A 24,851-nucleotide genomic window follows, 5' to 3' on the forward strand; every position below is an offset into this window, starting at 1 on the left:
AAACTACGATGTCGTGCAATCATTCACCAACGGGGCTCTCACATCGAACATGATCGCTGGTAGAAACGGGGTTTTGCGCCCTAGGGCCGGGTCTGTACTTCACTACCATAAGAATGAAACAGCCTTCTCTAATTCTTTCCCTATGAAATTTACCATAAATATACATTTCCCGATTATACATATAGTATCAGTATTAAAAGTACCCTGCAAAATCATTATCAAATTATATTCTTACAAGAAGACAGTTATAGATATGCGACATTAATTTTGGACATGAGTGTACATTTAAAACAATAATAATATTCCACCGACCCTTAAGAGTAATAAAAGCCTATTATTAGCAAATTCAATCCGCTTAATTGCTGATACTATTCGTTTATCAACGAAAGAACCCTGTTCTTAGTTGGTCATTTCTATTTTCTTCTCCGTCAAAGAACGTAACATTTCCAGAATTCACAGATCCACTTTCTTTTCATCTGATTTCCTGAACTCTACCAGGTCCATCCTATATTTCTCTAACTCATTCGTTGGGAATTTTAACGCGCCTACCCTATAAACACTTCTTGCATTCCATGTTGTAAATCTCATGTCTATTCTACTTTGCTGAGATCGTGCACAAGTTATCAGCTTTGGTCCGAGGCTTCTGTATTTTTCTGATTTTTTTTTTTTTTTTTTAACAGGATGAGATTGTTAGCCTCATGTCAAACCCCAAAGCTGGAGGACCACCCCTTGTCGTCTGTCCGCGACTGCTTATTCAGTATATTCGCAGTTAATTCCTATATCTAGAGACCTTCTCGATCCGCCTTCGTAGCTCACAGCCCACCACATCATGATTAAGGCAGGATACTGACCTCTCTGGATCCTTCGAGCTTTTTCACCAACTTCTCTAGAGGATGTGGCATATATCGTGTAATTTTGGGCATTGAAAGTCTCCTCAACAGTGAATATCTTTTCATCCTAAAAAAGGATTCGCCGGTGCCTATTGCTGCGTATAGCTTAAGTAAGCGCTGTTTTTAGGAGGCTCTGGTGCTTCAGTTCATTTGTCATGAGGTGTCTTTTGCGTTGTTTGTAAGCATGGAGTCCCAGGTCACTGCTTAATGTGCGAAACAAGACATTTTCGACATTTTTAGCTCACGAGCCATAACTGACTGTTTCCTAAATGGCTTTCGTCGGACAGTGCCGCCACTACTTTCATAAGTTCCGGTGTTCTATTATGCGTGGTCTTTCTTGCCGTGGGCGATCTTTCACAGTTCCAGTCTCAACAAAGCCCTGGATAGCGCGGTAAACGAATTTTTCTTTTACTAATTTGAAGCTTTTGTAGGGTTTTGAAAATCTCCTTTGGTGATTTACCTACCTTGTGCAACGCTATCACGGTTACACAATTTTCATACTAGCCCCATTCCATCTTGTACACTTACAATTGACACCTTTACACTTCTTCAGCTCATCCAGCAATGATTTATGCTTCATGATACCATTCTTAACGTCGCTCGCTTGAACGAGCCGAAGTACAACCACCCTCAAAAGTTGGGACAGTATTTATGGTAAGACTAGGTATGAAGATTCAAGATCAATATTTAAATCTAAAGTGGTAGTAGATTTATACCACTTTCGGTTCAATAGAGGAATGAAGTCGAAGATTCAAACTGTTCTTGAGGTAATGAATCCATAATAATAATAATAATAATAATAATAATAATAATAATAATAATAATAATAATAATAATAATAATAATAATAATAATAATAAAACTGCTCGTTATCTTTTACCCGTTTTCCGTTATAGCAATCAGTGTTGAATCGGAAATCTGGATTCGACCACTTCCGATTTGAACAGCAGAATACAGATCAAGACAAAATTCGTTCACGGGACGCTGAATCTGTATCAAAAAGACATTTCTTGCACTCTTCACTGTTGTTCTATGGAGATCAATATTGATACCGGAGGTTGTAGTAAGTTTTGGCCACTTGGTAGAAAGATAAGGATGATGGAACCTACTCATGGGATGCATCGATTTAAATTTTATATATATATATATATATATATATATATATATATATATATATATATATATATATATATATATATATATATATATGTATGTATGTATGTATATTCTCTAGTGCTGTTTTCTTTCTATGGCGATCAACGTTCAAACCGGAAAGGTGGATTTCTACTTCCGGTTTAAATAGAGGGTTAATGGAGAAGATGGAACCTCATCTCCACAGGTCGCTAAATCAATTAAAAAAAAAAAAAAAAAAAACACCTTCTGGCTATCGCTTACCGCTTTTGCTCTGTTACCTGTCAACAGAGAGACAGGTATAGCATAGTTTTTATAAAAATTACTTTTACAAAGCAAGCGACTTAAAATTCCCGATCACTTCACATAAAAGGACTACTTCCCCATATAAATCAATGAGTTTATAAATAAAGATTAGCGCAGGTACTGAACCGTCGTAACGATATATGCAGAAAGGACAACACAAAAAATAAAAAAGAAGCAATTTTGTCCATTCTTTATATTTACTAATATAGTATATTACAATAGTGGGTATGACTAATACAACTGTACTAGTGCAACATATCTATGTACTTGTATATACAATATACATATATACAGAATTTACACGCTTTTGTTTTAAATAGTACTAGGTATATCTAAAGTATGAGAATGAACAGTAATACGTTTCTCGTACTTGAATAAATTACTTCTGCTAGGTAACATTCTATTACACTGTTTTGCTTATATTATGCCAAACTGTACCATTAGTGAAAACAAATAAAATCGCCAGAAGATGATAATATGTCTGATTAAGGTAATGATATATGCCGAATCTTAACACAGATTAGTAAAATTAAGTCTTTGCTTTGGTCAGATTTTATGTTTATTCAGGTTATACGTACTTCTAAAGCTAGAGTGGGTAGAATTTCTGATTATTTTTTTTTGAGTTATACATAGTTCCAAAGCTAGAGTGGGTAGCTTTTCTGGTTTTATTATGAGACAGTGAAGTAAACATTTACCTAGGTATGCCTCATACAGTTATAATTCACTTTACATCCTCTAACTAACAATGTACATAATTAAAATACATAATACAATTTTATTATCAATTAACTCGATCGACCTGATGTTAACATTTTATATACTTCTATACAGATATTTTTATAATTTGAATATAAATAAAAGATAAGCAACGAACATAAATGGGATCCAGAAAGAATATTTTATATGACACCAAAATAATCCTCATGAAACCACACAGGAGATTATAAAATATCATACATGTAAGACTACCACAATTTATATGGAATGTGAAATACTATAAACAGTTCGATTTCATAAAAAATAATAATGGCTTATTTTCTTTACAAACTTGCATGGAAAATTCTGAGATGTTCGATTTATATAACTTATCACAATAACTCGTAATCTTACATAGTCGACCTTATACTTGTAGGTCGAGACATTTTCTTCATACTTATACGGATAATTCCCTTTAAGAAGTTAAGATAAGGACGGAACAACTACTGTCAAAACATTATATGTATATTCATTTATAGAGTGAAGTGTCACGCAATCCAAATCCAGTTGCAATATGTGAACTTGATGAAGACCATATGTACGAGTCCCCATTTTATCATTCCATGACATCAAGTTATAAAAACTGATGTAATAATACCCTTGAAGTTGTGTACATAGTTACTCAACAATTAGTACTTTTTTGTGGAATACAACTAAATATTATGAGAGTAATTTAGTACATATCGTGAATCATATACTTTACAAACTCTTCTATGTTATCTAATATTTATATATTATATCAATGAGTTCTTTGTTATCTTAGTAGCATGAATATTTAATAATAATAATAATAATAATAATAATAATAATAATAATAATAACGTCCAGTTTTGAGATTGTCCCAAGCCTTACTAACAGATATAAATTTTCAACAAAGCTATTTTAAAAACACAATTTAAAAAATTATACTATTTATTGTACGGCAATCAATATTAATTTTTGTAATATTTACATGTACAATGTATTGTATAGTGATTGCTATTATTTTGAAGTGTCCAAGATCAAGAACAAAATATTGCTTTCTTATTTCACAACTCGATCAAATACCATATACCTTGTACGACAGGAAACAAGAATGAGGCATTTTTCTGGGAGAACTGCAAAAAATTCTTGGTATGAAAATATTATTTACAATATCTTTTGCACCTGCCAGGCGACCTGTCATTTATCCAGAAATTCGTGATTATCGCCTGTTGCACTTATATTGTAAAAACCGAACCTGCGTCAATAATGAACTCAGCTCTAACATAAATTCGACAAATATATAATTTAACGAATTGTGCACACAGAACAACATTGAAACAAAAAGCGACATTGGTAATTTCCGAAGAATGAACGCGGAAAACAAAGGAAAAACACTCGTAATATTAGAAACGTAAGTGATCTGTTCCACTCTTCACACTAAGACGTTTAGATATAGAGTGTCAAAACTTCACTTTCGAAAGACTTAACATTAGCAAAATGCTTACCGATGATGGTATGAGGAAAGGACATTTCTTTTACAATCCTGAGGACAAAATAGCCTACCTTTATTACCACTCCAAACAGTGGTTCCAATCCTACCTTAAGTAGTAGGTCCTATTCCATATAGTCTCTTGCTAAAAGGGGGCCAAGAATGTTCGTTCACATCTGAAAAGACAAGTCCAGCGTCTGTTTCCTTTCTCCATAAAAGTGAAATGTAACCTGAATTCCCCTTCATTAGCAATGTAAAATCCTTCCTTGTAATTTCTGCTGTTCTATACGTAACGACACAACGGTCTATCGTGTATTTAATTGCTACTTACATACGTTTCTGTAGTTCAACCAAAATGGCTCGATTATTATTGGAACTGAAGTCTGAGCTAGAAACATCTGTGTACTCTATACAGTCAACCTTAAAAACCAACAACTACAAATGTTATATTTTAAATAAACCTGTTATAAATGGACGTTAACACTTTGTAATGTCATATCAAGTTCAAGTACAGGGGTTGGACAAAAAAATCTAAAACGTTTGCAAAAGTGTGAAAATCATACCTAGTATGGTGTGGGGCCTCCTTTTGCGTCCAAAACAGTTTGAATCCGACGTGGAAGGGACGTATACAGCTCCCGTGTGGAACGAGTCCACGCCTTGTGGTCCTTGCACCACTGGATACGCATCTTTGTATTTACTGCTGTGACCAGGGTTTTGGCGATAGCGGCCCTGCCATGAGTTTTCATTTTCTGAAGTTTCCGTCACACTGGTTTCGATGAAACCGGGTTCTGTAAGCTGGAATTGAGTTCAGATGTAATTTTCATTGCAGTGGTCTTCTTTATATCTGCTACAATCCGTTTTAATGCCCTCCGGTCCCTATCTGACAGGACTGTGTTTCGACAACTGTTGTGCTTTGCAGACGTCGTTTGCCCATGAATTGTGTATGCCCTCGTGACATTGGACACAGTGTCTTTCGATACCTCACAATGTTTGCCACTGTTGCCATTGAAGCTCCAACCAGACGGGCACCAACGATCATGCCTCTTTGGAAGTCTGTCAGGTCGCCCATTTTGCAGAACCACTTTCACACCACGACACTCACAGGTGAACTGGTTACTGCTGATGGAAGAGGAAGATGCACACGACACATTGAAAACAAAAAAACGATAGGCAACCGCAACATGTGTTGTACAGTGGAGGGCCAAACTTACATGTCCTGTATGAAGTGTTTTTAGATTTTTTTGTCCAACCCCTGTATATGTAACATTATAGACATTAAGTCACAGTGGTTGGACTATACTATTTGCACTGGTTATTTCTGAAATACTACATTTACGATACAGTCACGTATTGGAATTGGATTTTTCTTGCTGCTATCCTTATCAATAAACATAATTTCTCAGTCATTCTAGTCATCATTTCAGTACTCGAAGTGACATGTTTGAGAGTTATGTAATTATCCCCATTAGTTTCGAGCTAGTGTTTTTTCTTACTTATTCTGGCCCACTTCATACATAACATCAATTTTTCTTTTTTTTTTTCTGCTAGACAAAAATCAAGTCTGAATACTCACAGCTTATCAATCATGTCTTTTGTTACCGTGTTATCATATATAGCCAGTAGTTGAGTACTTCGTAATAGAACCTTGTTTTGTGATGTGCCCATCTTTTAGCCAATTGTAGTCTTCGTGAAGCTTTACAAGCCGCGAACAGCTGTGACCCAATTTTTCTTCATAGCAGTGTTCAGCTAACGTTAGAAGAGTGTCTAGCAAGAACGCTGCGTTCTTTTGAATAAACTTGTACTGTTTAAGACGAAAAGAAAGAAAAAACAATTAATTTGTAGGAAATGTAAACTTTTGAAGAGAATATGAAAACGACTAAATTAATGTAAATAACACAACAATTAATATCTCTAACCAATAAGTACAGACAGGTAATACCTAATCACACTAATTTTTTTCTTTTCTTATTTTTGAAATACGGTTTAAGTACCTGGAGGTACAATACGACGATGAAGTTATACAGAAGAATCTGAACACTAGGTTGGTGGAGAATCAAATTCCATTAGTGTTCGTTACTGAACTAGGTATCGCAAATTTGCTTGTACGCCTGTATATTAAACGTTAAATAACATTGAATTCAAACACTCTAAAGCAAACAAACAATTCCTCGGAAAGATGTATTTTCACCTAAGAATTCAGTAGCATATTCTTGGTGCTAGCTGCTCCTCGAGAGCTAAGGACGAAGTACAGATGTTTCAAAAAAAATCATCCGATTTAAAATGTAAATAGTATTTATAGTATAGGACATAGACATACTTCAAATTAGTTTTATATTACAAAGCTAATGTAATATAGAAGGAATTTGACTATCGCACGGCAAATACCCATACGGTAGTCAAATTCGTCCCAAACTTCTGCGATTATTTCCACTTCTGTTATTCTGCATTCCCGCAGTTCGACTACTGTAGCTGAAAGGGGAGGCACATTAACAGTCTTTTATAAACCCCAGGGCATGGTCGACCAAATTCACGGTGAATACCTGTTACAAATTCATACTTTGCGAAGTGTAGGTTTAAAAAAAAAAAAAAATGTTGTGTAGTCACCAAACTGACAAACACTAAAGTGACCAGTGAAGGAAGCGCGCTACTGTAAATAGCGGCAACTGCATAAAATTTAAGAATTCCTCCTTTCTGACGGTTCACCGTTGGTTCAAAACGGATAAAAAGGTACATAGTTACGATTGTTTGAAATCAGATAGTTTGAAACACCCTGTATTTGTAAAATGTCATTTTGAGATTGTCGAAAACAGAAAAATTGAACTGTATATAACTTACCTTACTGGCTTTTCAACTTTCATTCGTACTTGCACAGTAAATTTTCATTACATTTCTTTGATCTTAATCGTACGCTGATACAGGTCAACAAGGGAAGAGTAAAAACAATATTAAAGACAGAGAAGAATACAGAAAAGGAATATGATAGCTCAATCTGGAAGATTCGTTATAAAAACTAAAATTAATTACACTTCAAATGCAGCCTGCTGCATACCGTGCTAACAGAAAAAAAAAAAAAAAATACAAAGAAATTATTTTGTAAAGTATGTCTGCTGACTTTTATTTGAGTGTAATTAATATTAGAAATGAATCTACGGTAATAATGTTCATTGTTACGTCAGTTCTTGTTGGCTTGTTTTAATTTATACTTAAACAATTTACCCACGACAATAGGACAATCTATATATTTACAAAATACTAGTTAATGTGTGGAAGATACTAACCTCGTTTCTCAATGCATCGTTTTGCAGTGAGGCTTCCAGATGTCGTAAGTGAGCACGAAATACATCATTCAATACTTCATCTATTGTATAAAGCAATTCTGGGCTAGCTAATCTTAAGCAATCCTCTAAAAGTCCAAGGTATAACTTGCTGAACGCTACTGTATTACTTGTTAAATTTACAAAGCATTCACCTGCAATGAAACAAAAAGATTAATATACAGATATGCCATTAGTTTATCCTACGTTTTTAACATTAATTACTGTAGTTACTATCTTTACTGTTAAGAGAAATATCACGATAGACGTAATTCAATTAACAAATCCATATTTCATGATTATGTAGGATATTACCGGATATCTCAATATACTACAGTTCTGGGTTCGGGACAAATCACAATTCATACATTTTATAAAATAAATAAATCAAAAAGAAAAGAAAGAGGTAACAGATTAATGAAATACAGTGAAACCTCCCTTAACGGACATCTCTATAATACGGACATTTTTTTTTTTTTTTTTTTTTGTCCCGGTAAAAATATATGTTCTCTTACGGAACAAAACCTTCCCTTTTACGGACACACTCAGATATGGACGCGGACAGTCCTTTTCCCTCCCAAACGCCTTAATAACCTCTTCATAACGGACAGGAATTATTCTTGGTCTGCGATATATTACAGTAGACAGAAAAGTCTTTTCCCCACAAGTGTATCTATCATGAGTCTAGATCTGGTGAACTACCACCAAACAGAAGAGCTTCGAGCTGAACCTGAAATTATTCTTTTTTTCTGCCCGCAATAAACTGCTTTCTAGTGGAAATCCTAGAGGACCTTCAATAAGCAATAACACTCATACAGGGTCAGTCGTATGCCCAAGAATTCTATCCGAAAGATCTTCCCTTCCCTAAAAAATTTAGTCCTTTTTACTCTGAGTCTTGCATCTTTCCCGACAATTTCACACATAACAAAACAAACATTGTTTTACAATAACATTTTCAACGAGCAATGTTTCCTCTCTCACTTTTTTGGAAAAGCAACATTTTTCTTTTACTTATGATACTGGAACAAGTCTGGGATGGAGTTTTCCCGGCTTTCTTTTTCACTTTCACTAAGAGGATATTCTTTGTGATTGGGGCTGGGTCAATAAACATATGCACTCCCAATAACTCGCCTTTTCATCCATTCCGCTAACGAAGATATCGCGCTAGTACGCAAATACACACACACACACACACATGTTTCTTCCGCAACTGTACTGAGGATTTTCAAAGACACTTACTAATGAGTTTTATTGCCCTTGTAGAGGAAAAAAACATGCCTTTTTCGCTCAAGAAGAGAGTTTAGCCAGTTAGTTGGTTTCTAACACTTCTTTGAGAAAGTTCTGAAAATTTGAAATACATGGTATATCCCTCAGCAATAATATTATTTAACAGAAATGAATTTCTCCTTCATCCCTCCCAGTAATTCAAATACATACTAACGAGTGTATTTTCATATTGAATTTTATGAATTTACGCTCATACATAATGTATTTACTGTATATTACTGCACACAATTACCGTTGTGAGAAATTAAATACCTGTAACCTCTCTGTAACGGACACCTCTCAGTAACGGACAAAAATTCATGTTCCATTGGTGCCCGTTGTCAGAGGTTAGGTATTTGTACTCCTAGGTTTTCCTTTTGACCACACGACCGATCTCGATCAAATTTTCAACATATATGAGGTTCGGACTTGGGATGTTTTTTACCATTTCATTTTGACGGTATAACTTTGGGGAAGGGGGAGATATTTTTAAAATGATCGAAAATGACCGATATTAGTGTCGCATTTATAGTTTTCGGAGTCGCTAAGATGAACAGTGACACTTCCGATGCCGTTTAAATCCAAATTCAGCTCTTTATGTCCAAAATGAAACGTATTCTCTCCGTGTGAAGAACGGATATTCTGCTAGTTCAATATAAAATCTTTTATCTTCTTCGCAATGGAAAATATGACGTGCTTGAAGCAATCAAAACATTTATACGAAAAGAAACCAACCTATAATAATATACCACTATTTTCATTTGGACTTTTGGTTGTTTACCTCATTGCTTTCCCCAATTTAAGTCTAGTCCGAAATATAGTTTTCACTTATAAACAAACAAATTTTCGTGAGATAGAAGTCACTCAAAGAGGGAATTATCCTCGGAATATTTACAGTACTTCGGACGCGACCATGGTTGCGACTAAATTTAGTATTGGATTATCACTTAATACAGCACAGTCTTGGAAATTAAGAAGATAACGTTACTAATAGCCATTAAATGACAATGATGATTTAGAAATAAAATACCAACGTGATTGTTAAAAATTACGTCAAAAGAATTTCATTAGCATATAAAAACATCGAACGATAATTAACTAATTAACCTTTCGCAGCAACTGAAACAGTAAAATTCAGTAAAAATGTCACATCAAGTACCATGATACCTTCTTGGTGTATACTCTACCCTAACAACTCAAGGAATCGGAAAGTTTATTGCCGAAAGAAAGAAGGATCCTATCTGTGTTGAGTCAATCAAATCGCGATTCCACTTCCCTAAGATTCTAGTCTTATGTCCTTTTTTCCTTCTTGATCTACCCAAAAGCCTTGTTCTCCATGCCATCCGACTAGAACTTGAAGCACTCTGCGCATCTTGCTCGTGGAAGCACATGTTTCGACCATCACTGGCGTCTCAGTTTCATCATCCGTGTGATATTCGGTAACTTGTAGTTAGTGTGTGGCTTGTAGTAGTGAAAAGGGCTTTATACACAATTCATACATACGCAGGAGCGGATTAAGGGTGGAGCCAATGGAGCCCAGGCTCAGAGGGCCCCAAAAATCCTACTCTTTAATACTAAAATATAGCGATCAACTTACTATATTATAGATTTAGAAAAATGCTATTTTTTTCCGCTCGCTACGCTCGCGGTATCCCTACAGTTAGGTGTTTTTCCATCAGCGTCTTCATGATACTTATTTTGTGAGGGAGTACGCTTTTGGGCCTCTTATTACAAACCAACGTGGTGACAATTCCTTTGAAATATCTCTGTCATTACTTAGAGCAAATCTTGGAGGTTTGGACTCTGTACTAAAAATTAACCTAAAACCATTTTACATGTGTCGCGTCCCTTTATTAATTAAACACTGTATCTAATAATTTTGGAAGAAAAAAATGTCAATTACACAATGGTTGCAGGTCAGAAGCATTGACGGAAGGGAGAAGAATAAAGAGAAGTAATTAAACAATATCAACAAACTGACTCACATTTCATAAGTTAACTCATGATGCTGTTATAAATATTACTACAAAATACGTAATATTCATATATAAATATTTGAACCCGATGGCGTCTAGTTTTAATTTAACAATTTGGTGTGTACGTATGGACACGGGAAAGAAGCACTCTCTAAAACTGGTCCCTTTCAGTTAACGCCAGAACTGAACATCTGAAAGTAATATACGAAGGAATAACCTGATATCTCTCTATATCGCGCAAATGAATGAAACGACTATACGTGTTTTTGTTCTCAGAAATGTGGTATGTGCGAAGATTTGTAAATTGATTCTCCTAGACTGGTATACTTTCTCAGCTACAGTACAAGAATTTTTAATTAATTACCTGATGTGTACGTATGAATACTGGCAATCCCAATATCACTCATTTCCTCCAAAAATTTCTTCAGTCCAGCTTTGCTTTGTAAATTTAACGGTCTCCACTTATCCTCTTGCGCTCTCAACTTGACTGCATCTATCAGCTTTTCTCGTGAGTCAAGAAGAGCACGAACCAAGGGTGTTCGGAGTAAGCCATCAAGCTGGAATCGGAAATCTAAACCCAATTCACATAACTGCAAGAGATAAAGAATTAATATAATGAATAGTGAACAACGAGTTTCGTTTCAATTGAGAAACTACGGTCGACTTCCAAATTATGCGAACTCAATATTGGATCCTAGTAGATCTATAGCTTAACATAGAATACAGTTGTAATATTGTTGTAATATAGAAATACGGTCAGAGACAGAACTTATTCTTGGGACACTGAAGACATATAAAAAAGCTGTCGCTTTTGCTATATCAAGATTAATATTCAAACCGGAAATGGTAGTAGATTTCTACAACTTCCGGTTGCATTAGAATAAAATCGGAGGTGGAACATGTTCTTCGGACCCTTAATCGATTGCTGAAAACTGTTTCTCGCTATCTCTAACCGATTTTGCTCTATAGAAATCCATAGTGAAAACCCGTAGTAGTAGTAAATTTATATCACTTCCGGTTTTATTGCCTAGGTAGAGAGATGCGAGTGAAGAGGTTATCTTTTCTTCTGATGCTGAATCAATTTCAAACAATCGCTTGTCGCTATATATTAGCACACTTGTTCTATGCCGATTGACGTTGAAACTAGAAGTTATTAATTTCTACCACTTCCGGTTTGAACAGGCCTAATGGAGTAGATGGAAGCTATTGTTGAGACTATTACTGATACTGAATCTTCCAAAAAACAACATCTCGAGATATCTTATCGTTTTTGCTGTGATACCTGTTGACAGACAGACAATGACTATAGTATCGGAAATCTATAGTCGTCTATAAACTTCCGATACTTATGAACAACGTAATTTGGAAGTCTAAAACTAGTTAAATCTTTAACTTTTTCTTCGCTTAAGAGAAGCGAACTACTGTCTCTGTCGCCTATACAGTGCCATAAACGTAATCATTCATGTGTTAAGACAGAATTAATTATTGAATTATAACTGACCAAAAGTTTGATATGCAAGGAATGTCCGGAAAGTAATGAGCCTGGTTTTCTTGGATCCATGAGAAGGAATGGAGAGTAGTCTCCGAGCGTGAACGCTTTGTTGGGAGATGTTACGAGAAGACGACTTCTCATCAGTTAACTCTGAGCTTTAACAGAGTGAGGATCGCTTACGAAGTAAACAGCTGTTCACGTAACAGTCAGAATGAAGAGGAGTGTCGAACAGAAATACGCAATAAAATTTTGTGTTAAATTTGAAAAATCCGCCATCAAAAGCTTGCTCAGATATAGAAAGAATGATGATTCATGGAAAACACAAATGATTCGGTGGCACACTACCGAGTCTTTTCAATAAAAGACTCAAATTAAGAATCACAGATTAAATTAACGCTCAATGTCTTTTCTTGACACAAACGATGCTGCCCATAATGGGTTAGTATTACCTGGAGATCGCCAATACCTTAATCCTTCACCTGGACAATGGAGAAACAAACCGTGGCAATGCTGTTCTAATCTCCCTATAGCCATACTTGATGCCGTCTAACTTCTTTTGTTTCCTCGGCTCAAATCCAGATTGTGAGGACACAATTTTCGGATTGTTAAAAGCGTGGAAGTTGCCTGACGAATACTTTGCAAGAGATAGGTGTTGAAGACGTTCAAATGAGCTATGAAGCGTAGCCGAAACGCCGGCAATTGCACATCGATGCTCAAGGATATTATTTCGAGGGATTTTAAATGCGTGAACAGTTAAACCTGGATAAGTGAGAAACCTCTATTTCTGGGAATCTTGCAATTCAACATTACCTCTATAAGTAAAACTTCAGCTATTTTAATCAGCTAAGAAAGAAACGATAGGTGAGATACCTTTATAGATGGGATTAACTTGGAGGTCCTTGCAATCATACTTATCCACGTTTGACTATATTAAGGATATCTTGAAATAAAAGAATTTTATGGAATCAAGTTACATCATTTCCTGGAAATACCCTGTATATCAAATGACTTCTAACGATATACAGTTGTAATACATGAAAAATATCTAATGTAGCAGAAGTAGCTATGCGTAAATTAATTTTAGTATAGATGCTAAATTAATAAAATTTGAAGCGTAGAAAAGAGTTTCGGTTGAATAACACATTTTTTCACTCTCCGAACACCATCGAATTTAATTATAGTATATTATCCTGATAGTATATTATCCTTAAATAATTATAATCATCATTATTTTCAATTATAATTTAAAAAGTGCTAAAAAAATCAAAATTATCGAGCAGGCCAATAACTAAACGTTCTAGTAAAGTCTCGTTATCATAATGATAGCTAATTAAATTAACTAGTTGTCTTGATTTAAAAAAAAAAAAAAAAAAAAAAAAATACAGTATTATTTTATGGTAATAGTTCAGAAAGGATACTGTCAAAATCGCAATTAAAGACTAAAATAGGAATCACTAATAATAATAATATTATATTATATTCGTCGCTATCTTCCCCGCCTACCTGCCTCTTTGCCTTTTATAGGTAAATATATATCTTAACCCGGATACGACGTCCTAGTTGTCTACAATTGGTATTTCCTTAATGTAAGTTCATTGGTTTAGATTTTTTCTTACAACAATAATTCGCATGGTAACACGAACACCTTGTAATTTATTTTCAACAATCAAAGAGACAGTCTGAGAATTATACATATTCAACAATATATCTCAATGTATATATATGCAATACAGAAGAAAGTGGGGAGACTCTCTTAAATTAACTGTTAATCGTAGTTGTAAAATTTAAATCTTACAATATAGACCTGCATTTTTATATCAGTTTATCACGTATACAATGGGGCAATTAAGAAACGAGCCTTGAGCTGTCAAAAACTAATGAACAACAACAAATGGAACCAATATACATATCGATTTATTCAAAGTAGGAACCTCTTTTATCCCCATCAGCTATGGATGATCCAGTAAGTCATAGAATGACTTCTGGAAATCCTGGACTGTAATGCTGTTTGAGGTCCTCGTCATGCTTTCACATCGTCTCCCTTAGCGTAGGGGCATAATCGTGGGACGTTCAAGTAATAATAATAATAATAATAATAATAATAATAATAATAATAATAATAATAATAATAATAATAATAATCGTCATGCTTTCTGGATGGTGAAAACACTGTCAAAAAAGTAATCCTTTAGTATTGTTTTTAATAATCACAGGCGGACAGGTTTGGCGAGTATGTGGGTGTGGAACACACAAAACTTTTTTGGACCAAAATCCCACGAACGCCATGGTTCACTCTTTCTAGTTTTTGCTCCTCCTTTAAGGAATGAAGCAAGAAACTTTCACACAGTTACTTTGGTGGACAGTCTCCTTATTCAACGCAACGAGGTCTAATATTACCCTGAGACATGTATTCCAATTATTCAAAATGATATTCCAAACTTTGTCAATTATTTCAATTGTTGCTTGGACCTGGGAGCTCTCCATCTTCTACAGACTCTATTCCAACATTGAACTCCTTATAACATTCAATCCCAATGACAGAACTTCCTTTGTCTTTCTGCGATGAGCTTTTGTAAGTCAAAAAATTTCTGAAGAACAAACACTTGTGATTGTTAAAAATACGCTTTACGCCACGTAAAAAGACAGTTCAAACTATATTTATGCGAGTCGCCCGTGCATTTAAGACAGCTACACATAGCAGGCATGTTTTTACACTTTTCTGTTGGCTATATTTCTTTTTCCTCTGGCAATTTTTCCGCACAGGCGCGGCAATTTTTTTGCGATGACATCGCATATCGCGGCATGTTCTGCTATGGGGCATTCAATAACACGTCAATTGACACAATAAACATTTTTTCAAACATTTCAAATGTATCCGTTGAAGTTTTCCTTAAGCGCGCACGGAATTTGATATTCACTCTTTGTTCCATTGTTGAAATGGTGCCATAATTCCCCAATACCAATCTATACTTAGCCACCACATTGGCAACAGGCCACGCTGAAAATTTCTTCACGTGATTCCAAGATCACATGCAGATTCACCACTACGAAAAACTTCCGTGTTAAACACACTCATCAGAAAAAAAAAAAAAAAAAAGTTTCCTAATTGCCACACTGCATATTCTAATCAAAATTGTGATTTGTACATTGTTTCAAAGTTTTATTAACATATATGCACTCCCCCAAAAAATGTCAGGTTCGTTTCTTTTTCACCATTTTTGTTTGAAAGTAGCCTTGAATTAAAAATTGGTGTCTTCTAGTTTCTACTGTGCAGTTTTCTAATTTCTAACAACTCTTATTTATACTAAGTAAAAAATATGATTTTTTAAAAAATAATTTAAAAGCTGTATTCTAAAAATGCTAAATATTCTATAAGGATAACGTACTTGATCACACTGACTTCTGACAGATGTCACACACTCAGCTAAAGTTGATATGGATGATTGAGGCATAAACACATGTTTGATAAGATGGGTCGTGAAATGATTTAATTCGGCCCCTGCCCACACTACGAATGCTGAAAAAATAAATTAAATGAAACAAGGACGAGGAAAATAAAATGTGTCAATAGAAAACAGAATGGGTGTCTTAATTTTTCTAATAATTAACATTTAAAAAAAAAATCATTGTTCACTATGCACACGAAACAGTGAAAGATAAAATTCTAAAAAGTTAGATGAGTAGCAGTGAGTTACCTAGATCAACTGAGGAAGGTGTCATCGAAACAGTGCAGTTAACAATAGCACATTGAATACTAAACACAGTAAATAACGAATACATTTACAAATTAAAAATACAGCAGTTGTAGCATTGGCGGAACATTTATTAAAAGAACCATCATGTCATTGAAAAAGTAAAGGTTTTACACAACGCAAAAACATACCTAACTGAAAGAACCATTTTTGAAAAATACCACACTCTTGTAAATCAAATCCACCATAAATTTGGACCACAACAACTTAAAGAAAAATTACTGTAACATTGTAACGGCTTGCCATTACATGTGCGATGTTTTCTCTCTTGCATATCATTGGTTATATGTATTTCTTCCTTTCAAAGATTATTTAAAATAAATTTGTTTTATTTGTTATTAATTAATCTCTTACTATCTATTCCATTTTTCTTTGTAATTAATTTATTATTATTTTATGTAATTTATTACTTGTTCTGTTGTACATGAATCTATTTTATAGTTAATATCACAACTGTTTCAGATGGCGGCTATTTTTAAATTATGTGTGTCATATATTATTAATTACGGAAGTAAGACTGTAAAGAAAAAAATATACATGTCGAATTGTGGCAACTAAACAAACTGTTACTAAAGAGTTTTCAAGGTTTTGTTATTAATTGTCACATCAATATAATTTGGAGACCTAAACCTTTGTACTAACTTCTGATAACTGACAAACTATTGCATTTCAATTTTACTTTTACCTGGAAGTATAAATTTAAAGTTGTGACAAGGTGAAACTAACAATAATATCTTACTAATCTTATTCTCAGCCTCTCATTGGAAATTCTCCCCATGTCTAAGTACGTATAAGTAACTTATATCATGCCAATAGCAATAAATTAAAAGCTCATATTTCATCGTCAAGGAAATGTGCATTATCAGTAAAATATGTTATGCCATTATTCGAGATACATGTTTGTATCAACAACATAGATGAGTACTAGTTTTGTAGCAGCCCTAATTCGATGGACAGATTGTATGAATGAGAAGGAAGATGTAATATTCTTTGTGGTTATGACCTCAGTATCTACCTGAATTGAAACGCTGAATTTAAATATGAAGTTATATGATGATTTACTGTAATGAAATACGTTGACTGCTATACATATTTATCTAATTTCTGTAGTAAAATTAAAGAAAGTAACATAATTCTAAACATTTTCTGTAAATGTTTCCATTCTTATCTTATACTTATCTGTTTTCCTACTACTTACTACCATGGTCTCTGCGTATTAGTTGCATGTGTCGGTAACTCATTGTAGCACTAAATTAGCATGATCTGATTTGACTAATTGTATCTCTATTGTGACTAGCAATCATAAATCTCAATAATCCATCTAAGTGTTCTGAATTATAATCAATTTGTTTTTCCCTATCGTACCAATAAGATGTCACTTAGATTAGTACATAGAATATTGATGTACGATTCTCAGTCCGCTAATACAATTACATATATTCACAAGGAAAGTTTATGTTCGTCCAACACGTTCTTGAGACTTCTACGCCGATTTACAGATTTTTAAATTAAAATAAGTAATAACTATCGTGTGCTCAATAACAGAAGAAACAAGAATTTCATGTAATGTTTAACCAATTGCCGAAATTGAAGAGATTCATATTCTGTCTAGTTATGGGTTTCTATCTTACTTCACGAGGGAAAGTACAGAGTTTATTTTAATATCATAATCAGAAAAATGCAGGAGTTTAATGCAACGTAAAATCTTTAAACAACTATTTAAAAATCAACCATCCTTACTTCAAACCAAAAGCTGATCGGTATTTAAGAATAAAACTACTCACAGGAAGAAAAATATTTAGACTCGATTTATGTTAGATACAAATTCCATTTAACTTTTATAACAATATGTACAAAATACATTTTATGTCCCTACATTTCTTTCTTCTAAAAACTGTTTGAAAAGATTTCACTATTTCTGCTAGGCTTGCAATAACTTTTCATTTTAATTTCATTGGTAGCAAACATATTCACGACGATGTAAAAAAGGAAATCATGCAAACTGACTAAAAGATATATCCATAAGAAAACAACTGACGGAATAATTATGTTTTTTCTCTGTCTAGAATAATCCACATTCAATTTCAACGTACCTGACGTACAACTCGAAGAGTAAGGAAACGCTCGCAGAAATTCTCTGGCCATATCTGTCAAATTGGAGAAAAAGATTCCACCCAACTGACGTACATACAGCACCGTTGCACCTTCCCTTTTAACTCTTTTCAGCTGCGTTTTCAGGATTGTGCTACACAGTTTCAGAAACAAATTACACGACTACGAAAGAAAGAAAGACAAGGGATTACTTACAAGTGTACCAGATTTCAAAATACTGAACATTAGTAGGCATCTGCAAATTTCTTTCAGAGTATGAATTCTTATACATACGAGGTATGTTCAAAAACTATCGAACCTTTGGTTGGTAAAAATACATTTAACCGCTTAACTTAAAACCACGAATTATTACGTTTTTTCCCTAAAATTATAATCACGAATATATTCGTGCAAAGAGAAAACGATCTGAATATAAATTTAAACAGCGATTCCTTACGTTCGCCATACGCAGCTGAATATATGGGTGTCCGCTAGATGTGGGTAAGATCAAGGGCGCCGATTTCTCTGTAAATTTGGAGGGGGGGAGGGGCACTCAGACGCAGAAGGTGTATATATGAGGACGTTAGGACAAATTGCATTCAAATTATTCCAAATATTGTATATTCATACATACACAAGGGGGGGCATATGAGCTTTGGGGGGCCGGGCGGGCCGGGCCCCACAGGATCGGCGCCCTTGGGTAAGATTCATTTAACTATTTTCGGTTAATATTTTGCATTGGAGGCCAATGCTTATTGACGAAATGACGGAACTGAAATAGCATATCTACATTGTACCGAGAAAACATTTGTCTGTTACTTCTCTTTGAAATATATATATATTTTTTTTTTTCAAAAAGAATACAAAAATTCGTAGTAGATTGAATGGAGTATCTACTTATACTGTACTCATTTTCCCCACTCGTTTCGTTTTCTCAAGATGCTAGTGTAATTTGGTAATGTTTATTGTGGAGCGCACATATTCGGGATTTTAAATTTCTTGCGGGAAAATTTAAACCTCAATTTTGATCAGCTTGTAGTTCAAATAAATTGAACGAACTGAATAAAACATTTTAAAAGATTCGTTGTCGCTTCATGTACACAAAAAGTGTTCAAAAAAGTAAGACTAACAATAAGATACATCTGCTTTTATTACGAACGAATATACTCGTGGTTTTAAAATCGGCGATTTTCAAGTGCCTAATTTGGACCTAAATTTTAGGCAGTTTTAGTAATGTTTGCTTGCACGTACCTTTACCTTTAACGTACTATATATATATATATATATATATATATATATATATATATATATAAACATTTTGAACGACTTTTGCGAAGAAAATTATAAGTTAAGCGGTTAATGATTTGGAAGTCCGAAACATAAATCCTCTTCAAAGTAGTCTCCTTGGTAATGCACACACTTCCCCCAGCGTTCGCGCCATTGTTGGCAACACTTCTGAAACGCAGGTTTTGGAATGGTGAGCAAGTGTGCCGTCGCATTTCGCATGATGTTTTCTCTTGACTCAACTTGGGTTCCCTTTAGTGGCATTTTCAGCTTGGAACATAACCAAATGTCACACGAAATCGTGAGTAGGGAGCCTGACGACACATAGGAATGATGTGTTTGGCGATGAAAGCCTGAATCAAAATTCGCGGACACTCCCCACATGCCCAAATTCTTGTTCAAAATTGAATATACCGATAAGATTGAATGGTTTCCGCTTAGATATCGACAAGCTTTTTGCAAAATTTGATGCAATATCGCTGCTCAAGTGTTTCTATCATTTTACAAGAAACTGAAATCCGACGACCGCTCACTACACGTCTTCACTCGTTGGTCGACTGCGAGCGATTGACGCTTTCTGAGGGCAGGAAAAAATTCACGACTGCGCACGAGTGTCCCCTCTACATTTATACTGAAGAAAGTCTCCTGCGTTTCATTGGTTTACGCGAGAAAAAAAAAATGCGGTTCGATACCTTTTGAACACACCTCGTAAGACAAAGTTTATTTTGTATAAATAAAACTCTTAAATATTAGGAACTATTCTACAAGGAAACACTAGTCATTTTATTTCCTTTCCACTGATTAGAATGTTTGAATACGGCCTATAATTATGCCCTCTATAAGCAGTTAAAATTATAAAACAGTAGCAGATGTTTTTCTACATCATTTTCTTGTTTATTTATATTTACATGTTCTCTGCAAATTGATGGTTATACTCATTATTTCAATGTACAGGGTGGGCCATAAGTCCCTTACCACCCCTTGTAAAATCCGTGTTCGTGGGAAATAGTAAACAACAACCATGTAGTAACATAGTAGGCCGAGGGAGAAGTCGGATTGTGATGGTGACCAAGATGGCGGCCATCTTGAATTCACGTCAAGATTTTTAAATGGGAACATGGCCATGCGGCACATCATTTTAAGCTAGAATTTAAAGACAAATACAATGGTGAAATCGGTTTGTTGATATCTTAATGTGTTCAAAAGTTACAGGTATTTCAAACTGCTAATTTTATCGTACTGTTTCTGTTGTTGCAGGTTAATAATTATGCCGCTTACGACAGCAGAGAGGAAGGAGTTGATCAGGGTATGGGGAGGAAGGAGTGCAAGGGCTGTAGCAGCTGAATTCAATGCCAGGCACCCAGATCGACATCCTGTGTCCCATGTTAGTGTCGTCCAACTCTTCCAGAAGTTCATGGATACTGGTTTCATACCAGATAAACCCAGGTGTGGAAGACCCACGACCGAAACAGATGAAGCCACAACAATAGCAGAACACATCATTTGCTACATCACTACACCGCAGTACCCGTCGTCTGTCCATGGAATGTGATGTCAGCCGTACATCCATCAGACGTATCTTACAGAAAAGCAAGTGGCATACGTACAAATTGCAACTTCAACATCATTTATCTGAAGATGACCCTGATCGTCGTGTGGAATTTTGCGACTGGGCACTTGCACAGTTGCAAACGGATCCCACATTCCACACACAAACTTTATTTTCCGATGAGGCCAATTTTTATGTCACTGGGGAAGTGAATAAGCAAAACTGTCGCTATTGGTCCCCGACAAATCCTCAGTAGGTTGACCCTTTCAAAATGGTAGGTACAGGCAAATTAATGGTGTGGTGTGGTCTATGGGGCACCAAATTAATTGGCCCATTCATCATTCCTGGTACCCTCACTGCTGAACGGTATTTGGATATGTTGCGGGATCTCATTTTCCCTTCCATATTATCCGAGGACGACACATTTCCACTCTTTTTCAGCAGGATGGTGACCCTCCGCATTCCAGATTACAGGTCCATACCTATCTGGATGAACAATTTCCTGGACGTTGGATTGGGCGCCGTGGTCCCATTGAATGGCCAGCACGATCACCAGATCTTCGCCCTTGGATTTTTATCTGTGGGGTCATCTAAAGGCAAAGGTATACGCCGAAAAGATCCGGGATCTTGAACACCTGGAAGAACGCATATCTGCAGCCTGTGCCGATATTTCACCAGAAACTCTTTTGAGGGTCATGGACAATTGGGTTGAACGACTTACCTTGTACATAACTCGGAATGGGGACCATGTACAGCACGTGCTCCGCCATGCGTGACAGGTAAAATTAGCAATTTGAAACGCCTGTAACTTTTGAACAAATTAAGATATCAACAAACCGATTTCACCATTGTGTTTGTCTTTAAATTCTAGCCTAAAATGATGTGCCGCATGACCATGTTCCCATTTAAAAATCTTGACGTGAATTTAAGATGGCCGCCATCCTGGTCACCATCACAATCCGACTTCCCCCTTGGCCTATTATGTTACTACATGGTTGTTATTCATTATTTTCCGCGAACACGGATTTTACAAGGGGTGGTAAGGGACTTATGGCCCACCCTGTATTTCTATTTTGTCCAGACCTAAGAAATGGAATCGAAGAAGCAGTTTACCAAAACGTCATATAATATAATTATTCACCTACAGATCTAGTGATTCAGTGGTTAAGTACAAACATATGATATGTACGGTTCCGGGTTCGAGACAAGCTAGGTAAGGTTTGTAGTAAGTTTCTTACGATCATTTCCGTTACCCTCACTGTACCTTCATTTCAGTAATTATTTCATCGTCATGAGCTTGCTTTTTCTTGCATGTCGAAACTAACTTCAAATATATAAGACATCCATGGTTAAAGCTTCTACGAAATCTGATTCACAACAGTAAAGGATTAAAACAGAAGAACTTCCTGACATTACAATCTATGAAAGATTGTAATTAGCACCCTGAAGACTTTCACTTGAATGGTGTATAGTCAGTACACAGATTTCCATCGCTGTTCTACACTGGACTTCGCTACCACCTTACTTTAAGTAGCTCCCAATGCCTTCATCACAATGAGTTAAATACTGCAAACTTTGTATCTAAACCGAGAACGAAACCGTGGACCATGGACACAAAAGGAGTGCATCAACCATTAGAATGCAAGACACCGTATATTTTTTAAAGAAAATCATTATCACATGTAAAACACGGACAAAGCTTCAAACTTTCCAGAACTGTAAGAAAGTTTCTTCTCACCTGTGTTGATCTTCCCAGTAAATTCAAAAGTCGCACCACCCTTCTAGCTGCTCTCAAGCCTCCTTGCAATGATTTCTCAGGAGAAACCTCCAACTCTTTCATTAGCACTACTGTGAGAGTTTTCTCACGAGCTTCTACTTTCCGCCTGAAAATTAAAATAAAATAAGATAATACATGATTCGCTAATATTTTATTTGTTATAAGTGACCACCAACAGAAGAAAAACTGAATTCGCGTGTAACTTTTAATTTTAACAAATTCAACTGCTTTTTCTCAATTTACAATTCATATTTCACTTGATGAAGAGAAATATCGAAGTTTATTTTGAGACACACGAACAGAATTAGTAGTTCTCCTAGCTCTCCAGTCTTTTCATTTTGACGTAAAAATTATTTTTTACTTAAAATCTCGATCAGTCTCCATCTAGTTTCTTTCTTACCCTCTACCATGTGTCTATCAAATACTTGGAATGGCAAGTTCTTCTCAAATATTGTCCTGACATAATTGATATCTACCTTAACACCTTTAATATAATTTTGTGTCTAACAATTCAACTGAGCAGATCCTGAAGCTTCTGAGTCGAAATTACAAAGTGTATCCAAGAAGTAAGGTTACAAACTTCGTACACGAACAAGTAATATTTTCGTACGTAAGTTAGCTATACTGGTTTTTACTGTCAGCCTTTCGCTTCTCTCTCTCGCGACCGTTCCTCATCGCTACATGGAATCTAGTGTGAGTAACATGTCGGTTTACAATGGCTGCGCCCATTCAGAATTCCGCCAAATGTGAAAGCGTGCTTTGTCATACGTTTCTTCCAAGCACAATGTAAGCCCTGTGGATATTCACAAAACACTTCTTCCAGTCTGTGAAAACACATTGCTGGATAACACTTCCACGATAATGAAAAATCCAAGAACGAAGTTGAAATGTAGTCCCAATACTGGTTGGTTGGATATGACTGTGAGATATAGAAGATAGTAACCCGACTTAACAAGTGTTTGCACAATGGCGGCAATTACGTCGGATAATAACCCTTATATCACTAAATACGTTGTAGCAAAGATTTTGTCAAGTATACATTTTTGAAAGGACACTAGTCGCTGTAACCTTACTTTCCTGACCCACCTCGTACAAACGAAAACAAATTAACTCTTTCGGACCCAGGTCATTTATGGCGTATTCCTACATTTTCAGTTCGTGACTTATTGCTCAAAAACTATTTACCCAATTGATATGGTTAAGGCCTTGTTTTTTTTAGAAGAAGGACGTGGCTATTGTTTGTTATAAGTTACAATGTAGTGTTGCCAAAGGGAGGGAAATTACTGAGAGAAATGTAGGGGTGACAATTTACAAAAAATTCCCTAACCGGGGTTTTTTTTTTTTTTTTTTTTTTTTTTTTTTGTAGCTGGCACCACTGTTGCCACATGGATTCAAGTCACCTAAAAAAATTCTTTGGTGTGTTGACAAGGTACAGTAAAAACCTGAGTCGCTGGCTGCCATACAAAAAGAGAACGAAAAAAATCTTTGTCATCATACACATGATATTTTGACTCTTTTTACGCCTCAAAAGCAAAAATCAACAGATATGCCAGGGCTACAGCTTCACTAATTATTCTATTGAAACTTCTTATGGCGTTCTGTAGGACAAGGAGGCTTTCAGATACTGGTACGTTTGTTCCAATGTAGCCAGCAAGAGCGAAATAATAGAGGGGAAAAAGGAAAATTTTCCGAATTTTTCACCTAAAGTCGGAATTAATTTGCTTTCGGCTGGAACCATTGCCACCAGACAGACGCCAACTATCTGAAAATAAACCCACAAATATATCCTACACGTATCATGGCGATATCTAACA

At 35.4% G+C, this 24,851-nt stretch overlaps 1 protein-coding gene across 1 annotated transcript in view; it reads right to left on the reverse strand.

Moving 5' to 3' along the window:
* Positions 1 to 2,889: 2,889 nt before the first annotated feature.
* The window catches only part of Exo84 (exocyst complex component Exo84), a 45,040-nt gene continuing 23,078 nt past the window's right edge, over positions 2,890 to 24,851 (reverse strand). The window contains exons 8-13 of the mRNA XM_081737062.1: positions 22,999 to 23,143; positions 18,430 to 18,610; positions 15,971 to 16,101; positions 11,457 to 11,682; positions 7,815 to 8,005; positions 2,890 to 6,337 (exon numbers count right to left, since the gene is read on the reverse strand). Of these exons, the coding sequence (XP_081593188.1) occupies positions 6,143 to 6,337; positions 7,815 to 8,005; positions 11,457 to 11,682; positions 15,971 to 16,101; positions 18,430 to 18,610; positions 22,999 to 23,143 (1,069 nt within the window). The 3' untranslated portion in view covers positions 2,890 to 6,142. The remainder of the gene's footprint in view (positions 6,338 to 7,814; positions 8,006 to 11,456; positions 11,683 to 15,970; positions 16,102 to 18,429; positions 18,611 to 22,998; positions 23,144 to 24,851) is intronic.

Source organism: Thermobia domestica, chromosome 13 (genome assembly GCF_964235325.1).
Source record: "Thermobia domestica chromosome 13, izTheDome1.hap1.1, whole genome shotgun sequence".
In the NCBI taxonomy this organism is placed as follows: Eukaryota; Metazoa; Arthropoda; class Insecta; order Zygentoma; family Lepismatidae; genus Thermobia; species Thermobia domestica.